This window comes from Sinocyclocheilus anshuiensis, unplaced genomic scaffold (assembly GCF_001515605.1).
Source record: "Sinocyclocheilus anshuiensis isolate Anshui unplaced genomic scaffold, SAMN03320099.WGS_v1.1 scaffold205, whole genome shotgun sequence".
NCBI classification, from domain to species: Eukaryota; Metazoa; Chordata; class Actinopteri; order Cypriniformes; family Cyprinidae; genus Sinocyclocheilus; species Sinocyclocheilus anshuiensis.
Window position 1 is genome coordinate 2,975,746 of NW_015536497.1, and position 18,309 is coordinate 2,994,054.

At 37.8% G+C, this 18,309-nt stretch overlaps 1 protein-coding gene across 1 annotated transcript; it reads right to left on the bottom strand.

Annotated features, from left to right (window-relative positions):
* Positions 1-12,329: 12,329 nt before the first annotated feature.
* LOC107688477 (eosinophil peroxidase-like) lies at positions 12,330-17,695 on the bottom strand. The gene is made up of 15 exons (XM_016486159.1): positions 17,692-17,695; positions 16,712-16,805; positions 16,443-16,618; positions 16,211-16,343; positions 15,996-16,125; positions 15,686-15,892; positions 15,235-15,592; positions 14,722-14,882; positions 14,371-14,629; positions 14,102-14,272; positions 13,709-13,946; positions 13,246-13,442; positions 12,973-13,010; positions 12,528-12,581; positions 12,330-12,432 (listed from the first exon to the last, which is right to left on the bottom strand). The coding sequence occupies exons 1-15, from the start codon at positions 17,693-17,695 to the stop codon at positions 12,418-12,420; spliced, it is 2,235 nt and encodes a 744-aa protein (XP_016341645.1). The 3' UTR covers positions 12,330-12,417.
* Positions 17,696-18,309: the final 614 nt, after the last annotated feature.

The following is an 18,309-nucleotide window of genomic DNA, read 5'->3' on the forward strand; positions in this document are numbered from 1 at the left end:
TGCTCTTTCATAAAGCTTGTTTGAAAATAATAAATTAAGTTAAATCAAGTGAGACTTACATAACTGAAAGGTGAGATCTCAGTGCGACCTCCTATTGCTCTGCACTTGGACTAACTGATGCGCAAGTGCAAGAGGGAGGAGGAGCTGATTTTTTTTTTAAGTTTCTTGTTATACAAGCTCCGGTAACGGAAAAGCCCCGTTCTTATGAAACTGTAAAACGTGTTATTTAACATGTTGAAAATAAATATGTAAAGAATTTTGACAGACTTTACATCAGTGCAAAAATATTTGTTGACATTTTCCTCAGTAATGCATTCATTAATATTAAAGAAAAATATATTCGATATAATAAAAAGGAAACATCTAGTAAAAAAAAAAAACGTTTTTACCATTTTCTAAAAAAAATAAAAAATAAAAAATAAAAAATAAAAAATCAAGTGTAACCATCAAATAAAACGGATTTATTGCTGCTTGAATGCATGTGTACATAGGCCTATCTTAATAATTATTTTTCAACATATTTTAAATAAATAAAAAGAAACCAAACTGACAGTTTGTTACTTTTTTACTTTTCTTTTTTTTTTCAATTTTATTAAAAAAATGTTAATTTTTTCGAATACATTTTCTTTTTATAATACAAAATATTTTTTATAATTTTATAAACAGATACAGTAGCCTATAAAAAAGTTTTACATCATTACGTTTTCTTCAAAACATTATTAACAAAAGATAGAAGAAGTGGGTTTTGGATCAGCATTTCTCATTTCTTTTCTGTTGTGCTGTGACGAATCTAACTTTTAGATTAACCTTTAAGAGGCAAAAGGTTTGTCTGAGAGCTGCCGCTCCACTGTTGCCCTGACGCTGAGAAAGACCCGTTTGTACAATGCAATTTAATAAACACACATGCGCAAATGCGTAAATTACGGTGTCAATTAAACTCGTACTCATTTTTTATGTTAAATTGACTTCTCCAGTTCTTCTGCTTGCCGACGTTCCAGTAACTGAATTGGGGAAACAATAAAATTGGGCTAAGTTGTGCTCTTTCATAAAGCTTGCTTGTAAATTAAAAAAATAGCCTAATAGATTAAATTAAATCAAGTGAGACTTACATAACGGAAAGGTGAGATCTCAGTGCGACCTCCTATTGCTCTGCACTTGGACTAACTGATGCGCAAGCGACAGGGAGGAGGAGCTGATTTTTTAAACAGAGCTTAAAGGACTTTTTCCATCCGCTATATTATCCGCGATGTGAAATTCATAAGACTGATCACTTGTAAAAAAAAAAAAAAAAACACACCTCTTGGCAAAATGTCGCCATATCAATGTTCTAGAGAGAGGCCTGCAAAGTATAAGCAAAACAGATTTACACTACATTGTCTGTTCAAGAAGTTGTTGCTCATAAAACGAAATCCGTTTTTTATTTTCCTCCTATAACTTTCACTAAATCCTTTATTACTTTCTAGCCCTTTTTTGAAAGCAAAGTCATGTGTGGGGCCTTCACAGCTTTACGAGGTGCTACACTAAACATCACATGTGCTTACTTTCAATAGGAGCTTTTGCTGGAAACTGTTCTACGTTCGTCACATGATGCACTGTTTATAACATTCAATCATAAACTCACCTGGGCCACCCAGACCTTAATGTAGATCCCTCCTTCCTCTTTCCCTTAACTGTTACGCACTCTAATCTGACCCAACTACTGCCTTTTTATACTTTCCCATGAGCGATGCATCCTATGGCTTGCAAAGGAAGCATAATTGCTAGTTAGAAAAACTTAATCAATGGTCTCCAAATTCTGTGTCTAGCCTCTTAAAGCACTCATGCCCAGTGACAACCCGCAAGGACCAACAATGCACAACTAGAAAGAGAGGTTTCCAAAGTCTTTTTTCCTCTCTTTTCAGCGGACCAACAGAAAATATCCTTTAAATTTAAGGCTTCACTGAACGTGTGTCATAAATTACATAGATGATATTTCATTGTGGCATTCACTCTGAACCCATAGACTATATATTATCTTAGTCAATGTAAAATGAATCTCTTTTAGATGAGCTATTCCATATTCATCATCCACGAGTGCAATGAACTTCCATCATGCAAACTCTTTTGGGGACACTAGAGGGCACATTTTAACTTAACAAGGTATTCTTCTCTTCTTTACAGACATAGGCTCCTAAAGATTTGCTAATTGCAGCAGCAGATATTTTGTATCATGAATTAGTTTAGAAAAGAAAGAAATAGCCCATCCAAAATGAAAATTTGCTGAAAATGTTCTCACCCTCAGGCCATTTAAGATGTAGATTTATTTGTTTCTTCAGGACAGATTTTGGAGAAATGAAGCATTACATCACTTGCTCACCAATGGATCCTCTGCAGTGAATGGGTGCCGTCAGAATGAGAGTCCAAACAGCTGATAAAAACATTACAATAATAAACAAGTAATGTGAGTAATCCACAAGATGCATGTTTGTAATGAACAAATCCATAATTAAGACATTGTTAACTTCAAACCATTGCTTCTTGCTAAATTATGAGTCCTTCTCCATAATACTGCTTCCTCCAGTGAAAAAAAAAACTGTCTAGTCTAAATCAGGAGAGAAAGATGCACAGTCCAAACAGTTCTAAACAAATATGTTGGTGGATTTTGATGAGAAAGTACAACAGGGCATGAACTTCTTTACTGGAGGAAGCGTTATTATGGATTATGGACTTATTTTGGCCGGCTGTGATGGTTTAAAGTACAAAAAAAGGGGGGGGGGAATCAAATTAATGATGGATTCATGTTGTTTCTTATAAACATGCATCTTTTCACTTCACAAGACGTTAATTAATGGACTGGAGTGGTGTGGATTATTGTGATATTCGCAGGCTCCGAATATCTGCTCATATTCCAAACGCCAGGTTCAAACGTTTTGATAAAGTATTGCATTCCACTGTAGCTGTCTGACATGCCAATTGCAGTCGGTCTGTGTGGAAGAAAAATAGCAAACACTTTGTGCTCGTCGTCCTGAGAGCCACATGAACAGAACCAGCTGTACTGGGTCACTGTTGTTTTTCGTACATCACCCAGAACGTTCAGCACCCGGGCTTCCCTCTTCTCTGGCAGCGGTCGCTCCTGCATTCCTCAGACTGTAGAACCGCATATGAAAGTAATTAACCTAGTTCCTCTGTCCACGCTTCTTGCTTTCTCTTCGGTTGATAGGTAATGCAGTAAAAGTCGTCTGCTGAAAACACAGACGGCCTAAAAGTGGTAGTCAAAAGGAAATGAGGCAAAGCTGCGATGAATAATCAGTTTAGGCACAGAATTGGAAGGCGTCGGTGCGGTCAGTTTCGCAGACAAAAATATCCAGTTGCCCATTATCAATATTAAAGTGACGCATAAAGAACTGCTCACACATAAGTCACTTTCTGTTGGTCAACTCGGCGAAATCTTGAACAGGAACGAAATCTGCATGGTGAACGTGAACCCAGTAGTGCAGATTCCGTTTGAAATTGACTGGATTTTGCCGGCAAGCAACGAATGTGACTTACACAAGCAACATAAAAACATTAGCTAATCGCTTTCCTGAACTTCAGAGGAAAAGGGGAGACCTTTTTGTAGTAATACGACAATGTTGTTTTTTTTTTGTTCCCAGAATGTTCTAGGAATGTTATTTTATAGTTACCGAACCCAATACTAACGTTTGTAGAATGTTCTGTATTTGGAAAGTAGCACTTAAATGGACTGCATGAACTCACTAACTTACGAAAAAAAATCCCAATAGGGTGTTATCACGACATGTCATCAATCCGGAAGTCGGCCATATTGGTGGCACTGAACATAAACAATGCCACTGAACCAAACGGAACTCGTGTCGAACTTGCGAAAAAATTTAGTTCACTATAGCTGCGTTTCCATTACATATTTGTGCAAAAATTGTGCGATATTTTATAAATGTCGATAAAAAACTATCGGGAAATGACGGCGTTTCCATGAACCAATGTTATGCGACTAAAACGTAATTTTTTCCTCTCTCGATAAGTCATGGTGATGGATGTTGGTAGGTTTACTATATCGCAACCATCACACTAGTCATTATTTTTAATCGAAGGAGACATTGATGTGTATCTTTAGCGAAGCAGTGTGGAGAGCCACTTTCAGTGAGTGACGTGACATGTGGCCAAGTATGGTGACCCATACTCGGAATTAGTGCTCTGCATTTATCCCATCCAAAGTGCACACACACAGCAGTGAACACACACACACCGTGAAGACACACCCGGAGCAGTGGACAGCCATTTTTTTGCTGCGGCGCCTGGGGAGCAGTTGGGGGTTCAGTGCCTTGCTCAAGGGCACCTCAGTTGTGGTATTCACTCCCCCCACCCGCAACCTTTGGGTCACGAGTCCGACTCTCTAACCATTAGGCCACGACTGCCCTGTCGTGCCCTGCTTAAGGATGCTTCTGAAACGTACCACGGCCCAGCTGCTACAAACACAAGCATTGACTAAAGTGCTAAATCAACTAAAAAAACTAAATCAGCTCCAGTGGCCGTGTTGGAGCTGTAATGCTCCGCAGACGTGTGCAGTGTAAATAAGGAGTTATCCAAGAATTAATGGCAAGGAAACCCCTTATACTTGAAAGCAGCCAAGTATGAGGTGTTTATTGGAGGTTATAGTACATTAAAGAATGATCATGTGACTTTTACATATGCCAGGTGACCTGTTAATGCAACAAAACTTTTTCCATTGCAGTTTTGCAAAATATTCCTTTTTCGAATTGCCTGAAAAACCACCTCATGCAAGCGTAATTTTGTTTTTCCGATATATGGGAGTTTTTGCAAAATTAATTATTTCCATTGGGTATATTTTCAATTTTCAATTTCAATTTGCGCAGCTTATGTCGGGATAAGAAACAGAAGGAAGAATTGTCGGGTCATCAGTCCACGACAAAGGAGCCAGCTCGTACGGATCTTTACCACCTATTAACTTTAGTTTATCACAATATTGTGCCCTTCCCTGCTTTCCAAGTCCCTCTCTATATGATTTAGCAGCTTCCACACGTTTTTTCTGTGGTTTAGACAGTCTTCAATAGTACATTAGCAGTGCAATCCATGCTGTTGTTTACATCCGAGTATCTACAATATGGCCGCGCATCCGGGTAACTGACCAAATGGTGACGTATAGATGCAAATGCTGTATATCTGTTTTGTTTTCTTTTTATTTAATCTTTTTAAATATCTGACATTACACTGCCCATCAATTCATATAATAAAACCTTTTTAAGCAACTTAAATTGTAAATTAACTGATATATCAAATCTACAACTTGGAGAAGTGTATCAAAATAGTAACTAGTAACTCGGAACAGCTCGTTTCAGATGATTTCCCCTGAAAAAACAGCAGGTTTCCATTACTCAGAGGCAAGCAGTGAAGCCTTAACTGGTATTGTGCACATCCACACTGGCCTACGTGGCACTCGGCATGAGTAGGCTGGATTGGGAGAGAATTCATTGAGAGTGAACAAGGGGAGGAGTCCTTCTCGCCTTTCGCAGAACACAAGTAGTAACGTCTTTCCATATTGCCTTCTAAACATTTCTGTAATTCCCTTTGGGTCATTTTTGAGTTCCCTCATTATAAATCCCATGGAATGGGGGCTGTTTATGGGTAGGAGTAAACCTCAATGTTATCACTGGTGGTGACAAAAGAAGAATTCAAAGTAAGCCCAGACTTTGGCTAAACATTAGATTTCCACAGACATTCTTCTGAACATCAGTGGTTTTGTAGTCTGGCCTTGTTTGTATCTTTTTTTCCTCATAATAGGGTGATATTGTAAGTTGTTTGATTGAAAGCAGCAGAAGAAAGAGAGTTTAGTCTGAATGGCTATTAATACAAATATAGACAATGGGGACAAAAATAATATTGTGAAAGTAGAATTAGCTAAATAATACAGACAATATATATACAAATATTTCCAAAGCAATATTAAAATGTATTGTCTAAAGAGATAAAAGTCTCCTGATGAGGAACACATACATGCAGGCCCAATGTAAATATTAAAATACAGCTGAAATGGACTCGTGTCTTTTAATGGGTATAGAATTATTAATTAATATGTACTTGTCATATGACCTCATCATGATGCATGTGCAATTCAGCAAGCAAAGTTGAGTTGGAAATATTTTTAATGCAATTTTATGTAAAAAAGTTGTAATTTATAGAAGTATGATGCAAAAAAAAAAAAATTGCTGCTGTATAAACATCTCATCCATCACACTAGAAAAGACATTTGCATACTGTTTGCAGTATACATGTTATTGACTGCAGCAATAGTGAGAGTAATATAGTAAGTAGTATGCTGTTTCAAACACTGTCACTTTTCACTATAGTGTAGTCCTAGCGCCACCTGTTGGCAAAGTTCTGTAACTATCATCATCTAGCATCTTGTTCATGTTCACTTTTCAAATCACTGACTTTTAAAAACATTTTATGTTTGAAAATATCTAATATCCCTTACTTTGTTCTTTACTTTTGTGAACTGAAATCCTATTCCTACATTATTTTAGGGATCCTGAATTTGGACAGCAGCATTCAGAAACACAAATTACAAAACAGATTACTTGCAAGACAAGTAAAATAATAAGGGATACAATAATGACTATCTATCTATCTATCTATCTATCTATATATATAGACACAGTAGTGTATTGTGTTTTAATGCAACTGGGCCACATAAGTCATTTTTATGGGGTGGGAATAAATTATATTTGTGATACTAAAAAAATACAGTATCTAACCCTAAACATGTAGTTAATTTTAAAAGGATATTATTCTAATATGCTCTTAGGATAGATACATTAGCTACACTGATTCACTATAATAATGATATAAAAATCCAATGTAAAGGAAAATGCTTTAAAGAATAGGACAGACCAGCGGTCACAGAAGAGATTAGAACAGTGGGATTTAACATGAATCTAACGAGATAAAGTAGGTAGGTAAAGAAATTGTTCAATGTTGTACTTATATGGTTTCTAGTTTGCCGAAAACGCCTGGGAAATTGATTTGTGGTCTAAGTTCGCTTTTATATTTATTATTTTTTTTATGTTGCGTAATAGTGGAGATCTTTTGTTAACATTAAAACAACGCCAATATGCGAATAAGTTTATTTCCATCAGATCAGAGCACGTTTAAAACGCTTGCTCAAGAAGGATTGCACAGTCCTAAAAGACAAAGTGCATCTATCAATAAAAGCAGTAAAGCAGAGCTTTGAGACGCACCATGTCAAGCAAAACAGAGGAGACAGATCTGTACAGTCAGTGTGCTTATATGACAAACAACGCTGAAGATGTAATAAATGTTCGTGCATCATTCAGTCAGAAGGCAACAAACGTGCAGTGAACCACAGCGCTACACCAACCGCTTCCTACTCCTCTTCCTCCTCTTCCTCTTCTTTACAGAGTTTCAACAACTTTGCGTATCTCTTTCTGTCCTGCAGTCCAGGGAGATGATGTATTGTGATCTTATTAGACTGATTACGTTCAGCATCTTGTCCCGCCAAAGTCAAGATCTCGGCCACAAGGAACTCCAGCACGGCTGTGAGAAACACCAGCGCTTCCTCGTCTACTGCCCGCGAGAGCTTTCCGTCGCCGAATGCTTGCTGAAAGTGCTCGACGGGAAACACGAGACCAGCGCGTGAAGACAGATCCGTCATGGGCTTCGTCTTCGACTTCTTCTTCATAACCAGCGAAACACGGTCTTTAACCAGAACACAAGTAGTGTAGATCATCTGGACGCGTTTTGTAGACTTGTTACTTCCACAAACAAATGTTCGTCTTTGGATCGGTCTCGATGTGCTGCCCTCCACAGGACCGGAATATAAAGTGCGTTAACGCCACATCGTAATAGAGAATGAGGAGGTACGTCACGATCTTTTCACTCCGCATTGCATTTCGGGAAGGCGCCGCCATATTAGCAGGATACGCTATCCGTTCCCATGGTTACTTCTCATTCTCTATAAGGATAAATGCTTACCTTTTGTTTTGTTTTTGCCTTTAAGTTAAACAACCATTCATTCTTCATTGTATCGTTTGCAGGGAAGAGAAGCTATTTTATCGCACTGCATGATATGCACTGCATTTCTCTCTTAGGTTTTGTAGAATTTGGTTTACAGTGTTTACCCGATTAGCTTGCATACAGTGTCGCCCGCTGGACGCTCGCTGCTGCTATTGTGTAAATTCTATGAAATATTATGTGAAAATGAAAGTAATCAATATATAAATCAATATGCTGAAAATTGCCAACCCTGGATGTTATAATAGGGAATGATGGCTTCACCAATAAACAAATCTAAGATATTGAATTTGAGCTAAATTAAGTAAAGTAAAAGTGGCCTTGAGGGGTGCTTATGAGGGAGGGGTTGCTTTGATCAGAGTATTAAGTTTTTGTGTACACAGTGTCAAGGGACACAGAGCTTTTGTATATAAGTTGTATATAAGAAGTGCACTGTGCCAGTCGTGAAGGGGCACTAAAAACCTGTTCAGAGACTTCCCAAAGTGAGTAAGCCCAGGAATTGAGGAGCCGCCCAGAGAAAGTGGGGCGTGGCCTTGAGGGGTACTCATGAGGGAAGGGCGGCTGAATCAGGTGTCTGCAGACTAAGTAGAGTTAGACTGTTAGTCTTTGTTTGTCCATTATATGTTGTGAGAAATATTTGTGTATGTGCGTCAAAGTGTTGGAAATATTGAAGCATTTAATGTTTTGGTTGAATGATTAACTGTGCTGGCGGCTTTGCGCTGTGTGGGAAGTTAAATATGTGTGTGACATATATGTTTTATGTAAACGCTAAGAATGCCTCAAGGCTTCAAACACTCCCCCCATGCATATAACCAAATTTTAAAAGAAGAATTAGAAGAACTTAGGCTGGACAGCACACTGATACAATATGTAGATTGACCCTCAAGGATGTATAGATAGGGAAGTGGATTCTTTTACTCTTCTCTGGTCAATAGTGGGGAGAGATGTTTGGATCTGACTTCTTCTGGAGTGTAGCAGCATAAAGAAACCATTTGGTAAAAAGTGATGGAGGACCATTATTGGTTCAAGGATAGATAAAAGCATGGGTGGATTTATGGTGTTGCACTCTAGGCAAAGGGCTTAGTTAGTGACTAATTACTGCCCTGTTTTTTTTTTTTTAAATAATGCTTTTATAACACTAGCATCTGCGTTGTGTCATTACCCTGGCATTAAATTACAATAAATACATAAATAAACAAACAAACAAAAATTAATGCAATGATTTTAAAATTGTTCTATAGCCTACAGCTCCTGAGAATGACTGTAGTTTTAACACCTTTCTCTCTTCTGACCGCCATACAATAGTCTATATGTAATTTCTCCTGATTTAGAAAGTTGTGGAAACACAATAAAGCATTTTTCTTTTGCTGCTATAGAGCAAATGAGAATGCAAAAATAATATAGTCTTCTAGAAGTTTATTATGCTGCAGTTTACTTTAGGGATGCAATGAAATGAAAATTGTGGGCTGAAAGCGAAAATCCTGGATGTACTTGGCCGAACCAAAAAACAGGACATTCCCCTAATGTTTATATTTGATTCCCATTTGGTTATTTTCTTTTATTATAACCTAAGAGTAACGTTCCCAGAACATTCCCTGCTGGTTAGCCAGGAAAGTTTTCTTCATATAAATATGTTCCCTTTAAAACCAAAAAGGTGAAAAGTGTCCATAAATTTGTTTCGTTTGTAATCCTGAAACCAGAAGAGAATTAGCATTTGCCATTCGTTGTAAAATAACCAGTGTTGGGGAAAGTTACTTTTAAAAGTAATGCATTACAATATTGCGTTACTCCATAAAAAAAGTAACTAATTACTTTACTTAGTTACTTTTTATGGAAAGTATCTGATTACGTAACTTGCGTTACTTGTAATGAGTTACCCCCAACACTGAAAATAACAGTATATGGGATTCATGAGCAAAATAAGGTCTGTGCTTAACGTACTTGACTGTAACATTTATGTCTACAATTTTAATTACACACAGTCTTATCTCAAATGTGAATTTTAAGCCATTATATTCCCACTTTGGTAACATTTTATAATAATTTTCAATAATAAATCATTAACAAACATTAGGCTATATAATGCTTAACAGATCATTAGCTAATATTGACATAGCTATGAGATAATGTGCTTGTTAATGTTTACTAATGTACTTAGTTAATTAAACATTACCTAATGATTAACAGATCATTATTTAATGTAAATTAAAATACTTACAAATGTCATTAAACTTTCAATTCATACGATCATGCACTTTTTAAAAAATCTACAAATGATTTGAACAGAACTCATCAAGAAAATAGCTTATTTAGTCATTTTAAGCTCTTTGCTATTCACTGAACTATTCATGTTAACATATTATTCATTAACTCATATTCAGTCTGTAAAGGTCCTATATTTAGTCTCCATTTGTTGTGTAGTTTTCTACTATTTATACATCTTCACAAATCATTTATTAATTATTTGTTCATGTTTTTGCAATACCCATTCTAAAGTTGAAAATATTCATCATTTGTAAATGTTTATAAACGTTTATTAATCATTCAGTACCTTGTAAGTGTAAAGGATGGTTAGTCAAGTTTATGTAAATGCTTCTTAAAGATGTAACACACATTGCAAATTGGGTGCAAAACATGTTTTTATTGCCTCAACATGTATATTAGTATACTATATAATTAAACAGGGTATTCCTTGAATCATACATCAGCAGGAGAAAACAAATCCATTTTTCAAGAAAATACTTGTTCATTTATCAAAACAATGTAATATAAACAGATTGAACCGTGTTCCCTTACAGTAATCAAACTGACCCATCTACAAACCCTAACCGTACCCATATCACACCTCAATAGCAACAAAAGTGTTGTACATTAACAAAAGCTTTTAATTTGTAGATTTTCAAGAAGTGCATGACCTTAAGAATTAAAAGTTTAATGAGATTTGTAAGCATTGTAATTTACATTAATTATCTGTTGATCATTAGGTAAAGTTTAATAAGTTTAGTAAACATTAACAAGCACATTATCTCATGTTTCTAGCTATATATATTAACATAAGAAATCACAACAGCTTGTGGGTAGTTTGGTTATGTCCACAACCTGCTATCCTCATGATGTTGCTACAACCCTTTTCAGTTGATGTTATAAGTGAGAATGTTTTCTGTGGTGCTACATGGTTAACATTTGTGAAGAAATGCTTCCCCATGCTATTCCTGTCACACGAAATCAAGCCAGGTTAGCAGAGACCTGCATGCTGGAGGAGCTGAAGCTGCAGCTGCTGACACGTTCCACTGCAGTAACAAGCATACTGATTTACAGCATAACCACTGAGAGTTATTTGTCTTTATTGAAATGTTTTGTGTTGACAAGTCACAACTTTAATTTGGACCTTTTATGTATTAAATATTTTCCCTTTTGGTTGTGTATTCATACTCACGATTTAGGAAGTAGAACAAGGCAAATAATGAATTGATGATACAGAAAATTCATTCATTTATTTCACTTTGCTAAAAGCATACACAAAAATAACTGTCACACCATGGACTACAGAATATTTTGTTGCAATCTAACAACGAAACCAAAAACAACAAATATCAACATACAGTACATAAAAGAAATAACAATGATCAGTTACATCCATGTTCCTAAATGAAGAATTTAGCTTTAAACAATTCAAAATTCAAAGACTAAGTATAACTGAATCCTTAATTTTGCATAGCTAACAAACACCACCAACAACAGAAAAGGACTCCTACTTAAAAGATACAGTAACAGTCAATTTGTTAAAAGACTATGGAAACATAGCAGATTTATTATTTGCATTTTATAGGCTTTTTTTTTTTAGCTATTCCTATCACCAGGATATGTGCATTTGTATGCAACTGCATTTATAATATTAAAAACAACAGCTATATAAAAGGAAAATAATAGTGCATTATAAACAATAGTCTCAAACAGGGAAAAGAATATGGCCAGAGAAATAGCTGGATCTGCCTATACCATTAGCACCCCGAGAAGCCTCTATCCACACAGAGTCTCCTCTCTGCAGGTTCAGAACCACGCTCCCTTCAGCTAATGATCGTGTATTAAGGTTGATTGTTTCAGCAGTTAGCTGTACAGCATCATTTTTCTTTAAGGTGACAGTACCCAAAGTCCGAGTACCTAGGCATGAGAACTGGAACTCATATACACCAGGTATCTGGCAGACGAACTGTCCGGATGTTTGATTATAATGGTTCTGTCCATTGTAAAGGACCTGATTGAACACAACAACCTTAGCAGTGACAGGAAGGATGGTGCCAACAGAAGCAAAAAAGGCAGACTGTTGTCCTGTGGTATTAATGGGAGGTCCTGGAGGTCCAGGGGGACCTGCTACACCTTGTGGACCTGGAAAAATTAAATATTAGAATAAATGATAAACAATCTTTAAGTGATATTTTAAATAATATTTGGAGGGCATGTTTGATATATGACTGGCTTACCAGGTTGCCCTGGGGGTCCTCTGGGTCCGGGAGGTCCTTGGAAGGACTCTGTATCTGAGAGGTAATGAATAGATGTTATATGCTTGTACTATAAGCCTAACTGTTTGCAATCACAGATTTAAATGTAAAAGATTCCCCAAACCTAAGCAAATCCCCTTGAAGCAAGCAAAAGGCAGAAAGAAGGGCTAGACAGCTTACAAAGGTTTGGTGCAGTTCAGGTGCAGTCATGAAATATTGCTTGATATTTGTGACATTTAAATGTATTAATATGTCACTGCGCCAATCCAGTGTACAGCAAAGAAGACCAAAGAAGATACTCAAGCTTTGTCCGGTTTACAGATTTTGCAGTGAATTGATCATTTTAAACTCAATTATAGGTCATATGCAAAACAAAATCACTTGCTCTTTTTGCTTGCATTTAGGAGAAAACAAACACTTGTCTAACCTCATTTCCAATGTCTGAATTGTGGATGCCACTGTTACCTGAAAGGTCAAATACCGAATTACAGCTTAACCAAATTATGGTGACCATGCGAACAGATTGTACATTTTTTTTCAATACCTGATATGTGCCTATACAACCCAAAATTAGGTACTCTACAAGCACATATAAAGGTAGTAAGAAATTTTGGCAGAAATTTGCAGTCAAAGAAAGAAGACTTATGTATGACTATGCTGCACATATGCATTTAAGAACTTATTTGCTCTGGTGTCTTACTGGTTTCAATCCAAGGGGTGAGATCAAAGGCTGGGATATCCCCACAGTTAACAAAACTGGCAGGACTGGTGAAGCGGAAAGGATCGTAGGGAACTCTGTGGATTCCGGTGTTGTCACAGATGATGCGTGCTAGCGAAACAGAGGCCAGTGATGCCTTTTGTCTGGTGGTGAACACTCCATAGTTCTCAAACCATAACCTTAACACAATGTGACACTTGACATTAACACCTTTCAAACACATACTAGTCTCATATACTAAATCAGAGGTGTCCAAGCCTGCTCCTGCAGTGTCCTATAGAGGTTAGTTCCAACCTGCCCCAACACACCTGCCTAGAAGTTTCCTGAAGACCTTGATTAGCTGGTTCAGGTGTGTTTAATTAGGGTTGGAGCTGAACACTGCAGGTTAGTGGCCCTCCAGGAGAAGGCTTGGACACCCCTGTACTAAATACACAGAGATATTTACCTGTCCCCCTGGCGGATGTGTTGGAACTGTGTAGAGATGAGGCAGGCAAAAAGAGGACCAACACGACCACCAGGAACAAAAGGCTCTGCGACGCCTCCCAACCAAATGTCAATGTTCTCAGGGGTGCCATAAAGCTCAATCAACCTGCGAGCCAATTCAGTGTTGTTCATTACCACACCCAATTCTTGCTCATTTTGAGGGGCAGAGAGTCCACAGAACCGACGCCATGCATTATAGCCTTAAAAGGAACAACAGATGGATACTCAGTAAGTCATCTCTTAAAAACACATGAAGTGATATTGCAGCATTATGTCGAGTTGGCTTCACATGATTGGAATTAAAGTGTTCTGAGGCTTGGTGTGCATGTGTTGGGTATGAGTCCAGAATATTTACCTGGTATACCATGGTCACGGCTTCTTTGCATGTTGAGGGCGGCCAAGTCCAAAGCAATGTGGGATGTAAAGGCAAACAGCCTCTCTCTAAGCGCATCCACCAACATGTGGTCCTGTGTATTCAGTTTTGCTGGCCGACCAATCAGTCCACGAAGCAGAGGATCAATGCCCCCTAAGCAAAACGTAAAGCAGAAGTAAAATAAGATAGAGAAAAAGTTGTGGCAGATTTAGGATTCAAAAGGTATGCTGCAACAAGCCATACAAACTCACCCTCAAAGATCACTCTCCAAGGAGAAAAGAAGGCCTCGTAAAGGGGCACACTTAGAAATTGAGGATGGTTCTGGTAATTTTCATCAAGACGAAATATGATGGGTTGGATGGCCAGGTGGGCAAAACGGAAAGCTGCAGTGGCAAAGACGTTCGCAATGGTAGGGTCCACATTCTCATCGTAACCTGGATATAGTCCGAGATGTCTATTGTAAGCATCAGGGCCCACGATATGCGGCAAGTATTCCTTAATCACCAAGATCTAAAAGAGAAAGGAGAGGTTGCTCATGCATATATGTTGTACTCCACATGTAACTGCTTGTGCTTGATGTGCTTTCAATTAGGTATCTTTACCTGGTTGTAGGCACCCACAATTTTTCTTGCCTCTTGATAGAGGGTTTCGCTACTCCAGGTAGGGTTGAGCACACGGAGGGCACGAGCCAATCTATTGTGCTCCCTCATGAAAAGTGTGTGTATTGAGGTGAGCGCAGTGTTCTCATCAACACGACCATCCCCTACACACATTGAGAGTTCATTAGCATTTGCAAACATGGAGTTGTGCAAATAATAGGCATACATCATACATTTTAGATCAGGGATCTCCAACCCTGCTCCTGGAGAGCTACCGTCCTGTACTGTAGATTTCAGTTCCAACCCTACTCCTACACACCTGACTGTAATTATCAAGTAGCCCTGAACACCTTGATTAGCCAGTTGAGTTGTGTTTGATTGGGGTTGGAGATGAAATCTGCAGAACGGTGGCTCTCCAGGAGCAGGGTTGGAGACCCCTGTTTTAGATGTTTGATTTAATATATTACAACTAGAAATATGCCTGATAATTGCATTATGAAGGCACAAGTTACTGACCTGCAATAAAGCAAGGCACCTCTGTTAAGGTTGTGTCATTAAGGATTTTCTGACGTGTGGCACACATTTTGCTTTTTAAATTGCTAAAGGGCAGGTGCTCTCGTCCATTGTCAAGGAACTGATCATTGACACGTAGAAGACCACCATCATTGGTCAGATCTCGAAGTTCCTTTGCTAGCCCATCCTCGGACCCGTAAACCTGTCCAGCATCTAGGAAAGCTGTTAGAGCATTGATCTGTTCCCGAACTTTGGGGTTCCCACCAAACATATAGGCAGTGTTCCCGGAACCACAGGCAGGTGATGAGCGGAAGACAGGGAGACAGGTGTCAGGACTCAGGCGTCGATCTCCTGGAGGGGCCTGTGTTTACACATGAAATATAACGTTAAAAACTGTTATTATATGAGAACGAGAGTAGGACAATCCTTGACAGAGGGACAATCCTTGACTGACCGGAATTGGGAAGCAGGGTTCAGAGCGCTCACAGCTCTCATCACAGTTGAGGCCACTGCTGAAGGATCTAATGCTTGGTGAGAAGGGCGTTAAAGTCAGATCATGGTCAACCCATTGCCCAAAGATGGTGAGCATGAAAGTAAATTCGTGGTCACTCTCTATGTCAGCATCTGCAGTGCTTAGAATACGATTTGAAACCAATCTGACCTGCAATCAATGAGAAAGACAGAATACAGACACTGTTAATTGATTGGTGGCCTCATTGATTGTCAAGTAAACTTCATTAAACTATTCATAATCTCCATCATACCAGGGGCAGCGTTGCACCATTGTGCAATCTGTTGGGATCCCACCCTTTGGGCAGGGAGATGCCATCTTCATAGTGAGCAGGCAACCAGCGGGCAAAAGCGGTGTTGGATGCACCAAGGAGTGGGTTCCTCCTGGCAATTATAAATTTAGTTGTTTAGCTTGACAAATAGTGAGTCTTTGAAAAAGACTGCCCAGTATAAGAAGGGAAAGACTGACCGGTTGTTGCAGACATTGGTGATAGTTCGATATTTGTTTATGAGGGGTGTGGTCCTACAAGATGGGGGCCGGGTTTGAGCTGTACAGCCTGTCAGACGTTCAATGGTGTTCAGCTCGTCTAGAGTCAGCAGGTCTAGGAGAAAACACATATTGACAGTCTTGAGCATAAAACATCAGACAGTGATAGATCTGATCTGAGCTTTGCAAGATTTGCAACTGGTTGTTATCATACTTGTAGCATTGATGGACCTCTTGTGTACATGATGGGCTTTCTCACTGATCAGCCTGAGTGTCTGCACCATGTAGTCTGCGGCTCTCACGGCCTCTCGTGTCTTTCGAGCTGGCTGTTTCAGTAGACGTAGCTTGTCGGAAGGCTTGATGACATCTCTGCGCACCCTTGCTAAACTCCTGGAAGTTAGGAGATTTATAAAAAATAAGCAGATCAATAACTGGGATGACAGAACAGGAATATTGAGCAACATTCTTATAAACGTTACTCACTCATCACGAGAATACTTGTAAGCAGCATCCACAATTTTCTTTGCCTCCTCAATTGAATCTAGAATGAAACGTCTCCCAGGACTCTCTTCTTCTGCTAAAAAAAAAGAAAACCGTATTGCATCATGAGCTAGCCCTAGAAAGGCGAATATTTACTAATTCTAGTGAAGGCTGTAACTTCCCTCAGTCTAAGACATTTATGCCTTGTATTAATTTGTTTTATTTAGCGTTGTATTTTCTTGATTAACAAAAAAGTGAAACTAGATCACCCAAGATGGATGTTACACCAGATGAACAGCTTAAATTACTGAAAGTACAAGACTGAATTTCTTGCACCAGAAAAAAAAAAAAACTTTTACATGTGTTTTGATGTTATCAATCCTTTATTGTTAATCATTAGCAGTTTAATTTTCAATTGCATGATCAATTGGTAAACTTACCACCCAATGAAAGGGCACAACAGCATCCCACCACAAAAAAAAAAGTGTGAAGATTCATCTCTGAAACACATATTGAGACATTTAGAGAATGAGCACATAAAAGACATTATGTTCATGACAATTTTTTATGCATTTCAACAATTTTATAGGCAAATTACTATATACTAAAGTTAAAAAAAATTATATGATGAAATAATAAAATTTTAAAATAATTAAAAATAATTAACTTTTTAAATAAAATGCATGCAGTACAAAATAGCATTTAATCTAACTTAGCAGTTTTTAAACAAAGCTATTTCACATTTTAAGGGGCACAGAAAAGATAATACCAATAGAATTTATTCTAAAATGATCTGAAAAAAATATGATTAAAAAATACTTTGAGTGAGAATTGTCAAATAAATGTAAGAATTAATTATTGATGACATCTCTGCGCACCCTTGCTAAACTCCTGGAAGTGGGGAGATTTATAAAAATAAATAGATCAATGACTGGGATGACAGAACAGGAATATTGGGCAACATTCTTAAAAACGTTACTCACTCATCTCGAGAATACTTGTAAGCAGCATCCACAATTTTCTTTGCCTCCTCAATTGAATCTAGAATGAAACGTCTCCCAGGACTCTCTTCTTCTGCTAAAAAAAAAGAAAACCGTATTGCATCATGAGCTAGCCCTAGAAAGGCGAATATTTACTAATTCTAGTGAAGGCTGTAACTTCCCTCAGTCTAAGACATTTATGCCTTGTATTAATTTGTTTTATTTAGCGTTGTATTTTCTTGATTAACAAAAAAGTGAAACTAGATCACCCAAGATGGATGTTACACCAGATGAACAGCTTAAATTACTGAAAGTACAAGACTGAATTTCTTGCACCAGAAAAAAAAAAAAACTTTTACATGTGTTTTGATGTTATCAATCCTTTATTGTTAATCATTAGCAGTTTAATTTTCAATTGCATGATCAATTGGTAAACTTACCACCCAATGAAAGGGCACAACAGCATCCCACCACAAAAAAAAAAGTGTGAAGATTCATCTCTGAAACACATATTGAGACATTTAGAGTGAGCATATAAAAGACAATATGGTCATGACAAATTGCACTGTTTTATGCATTTCAACAATTTTTGAAGGTAAATTACTCTACACTAAAGTAATA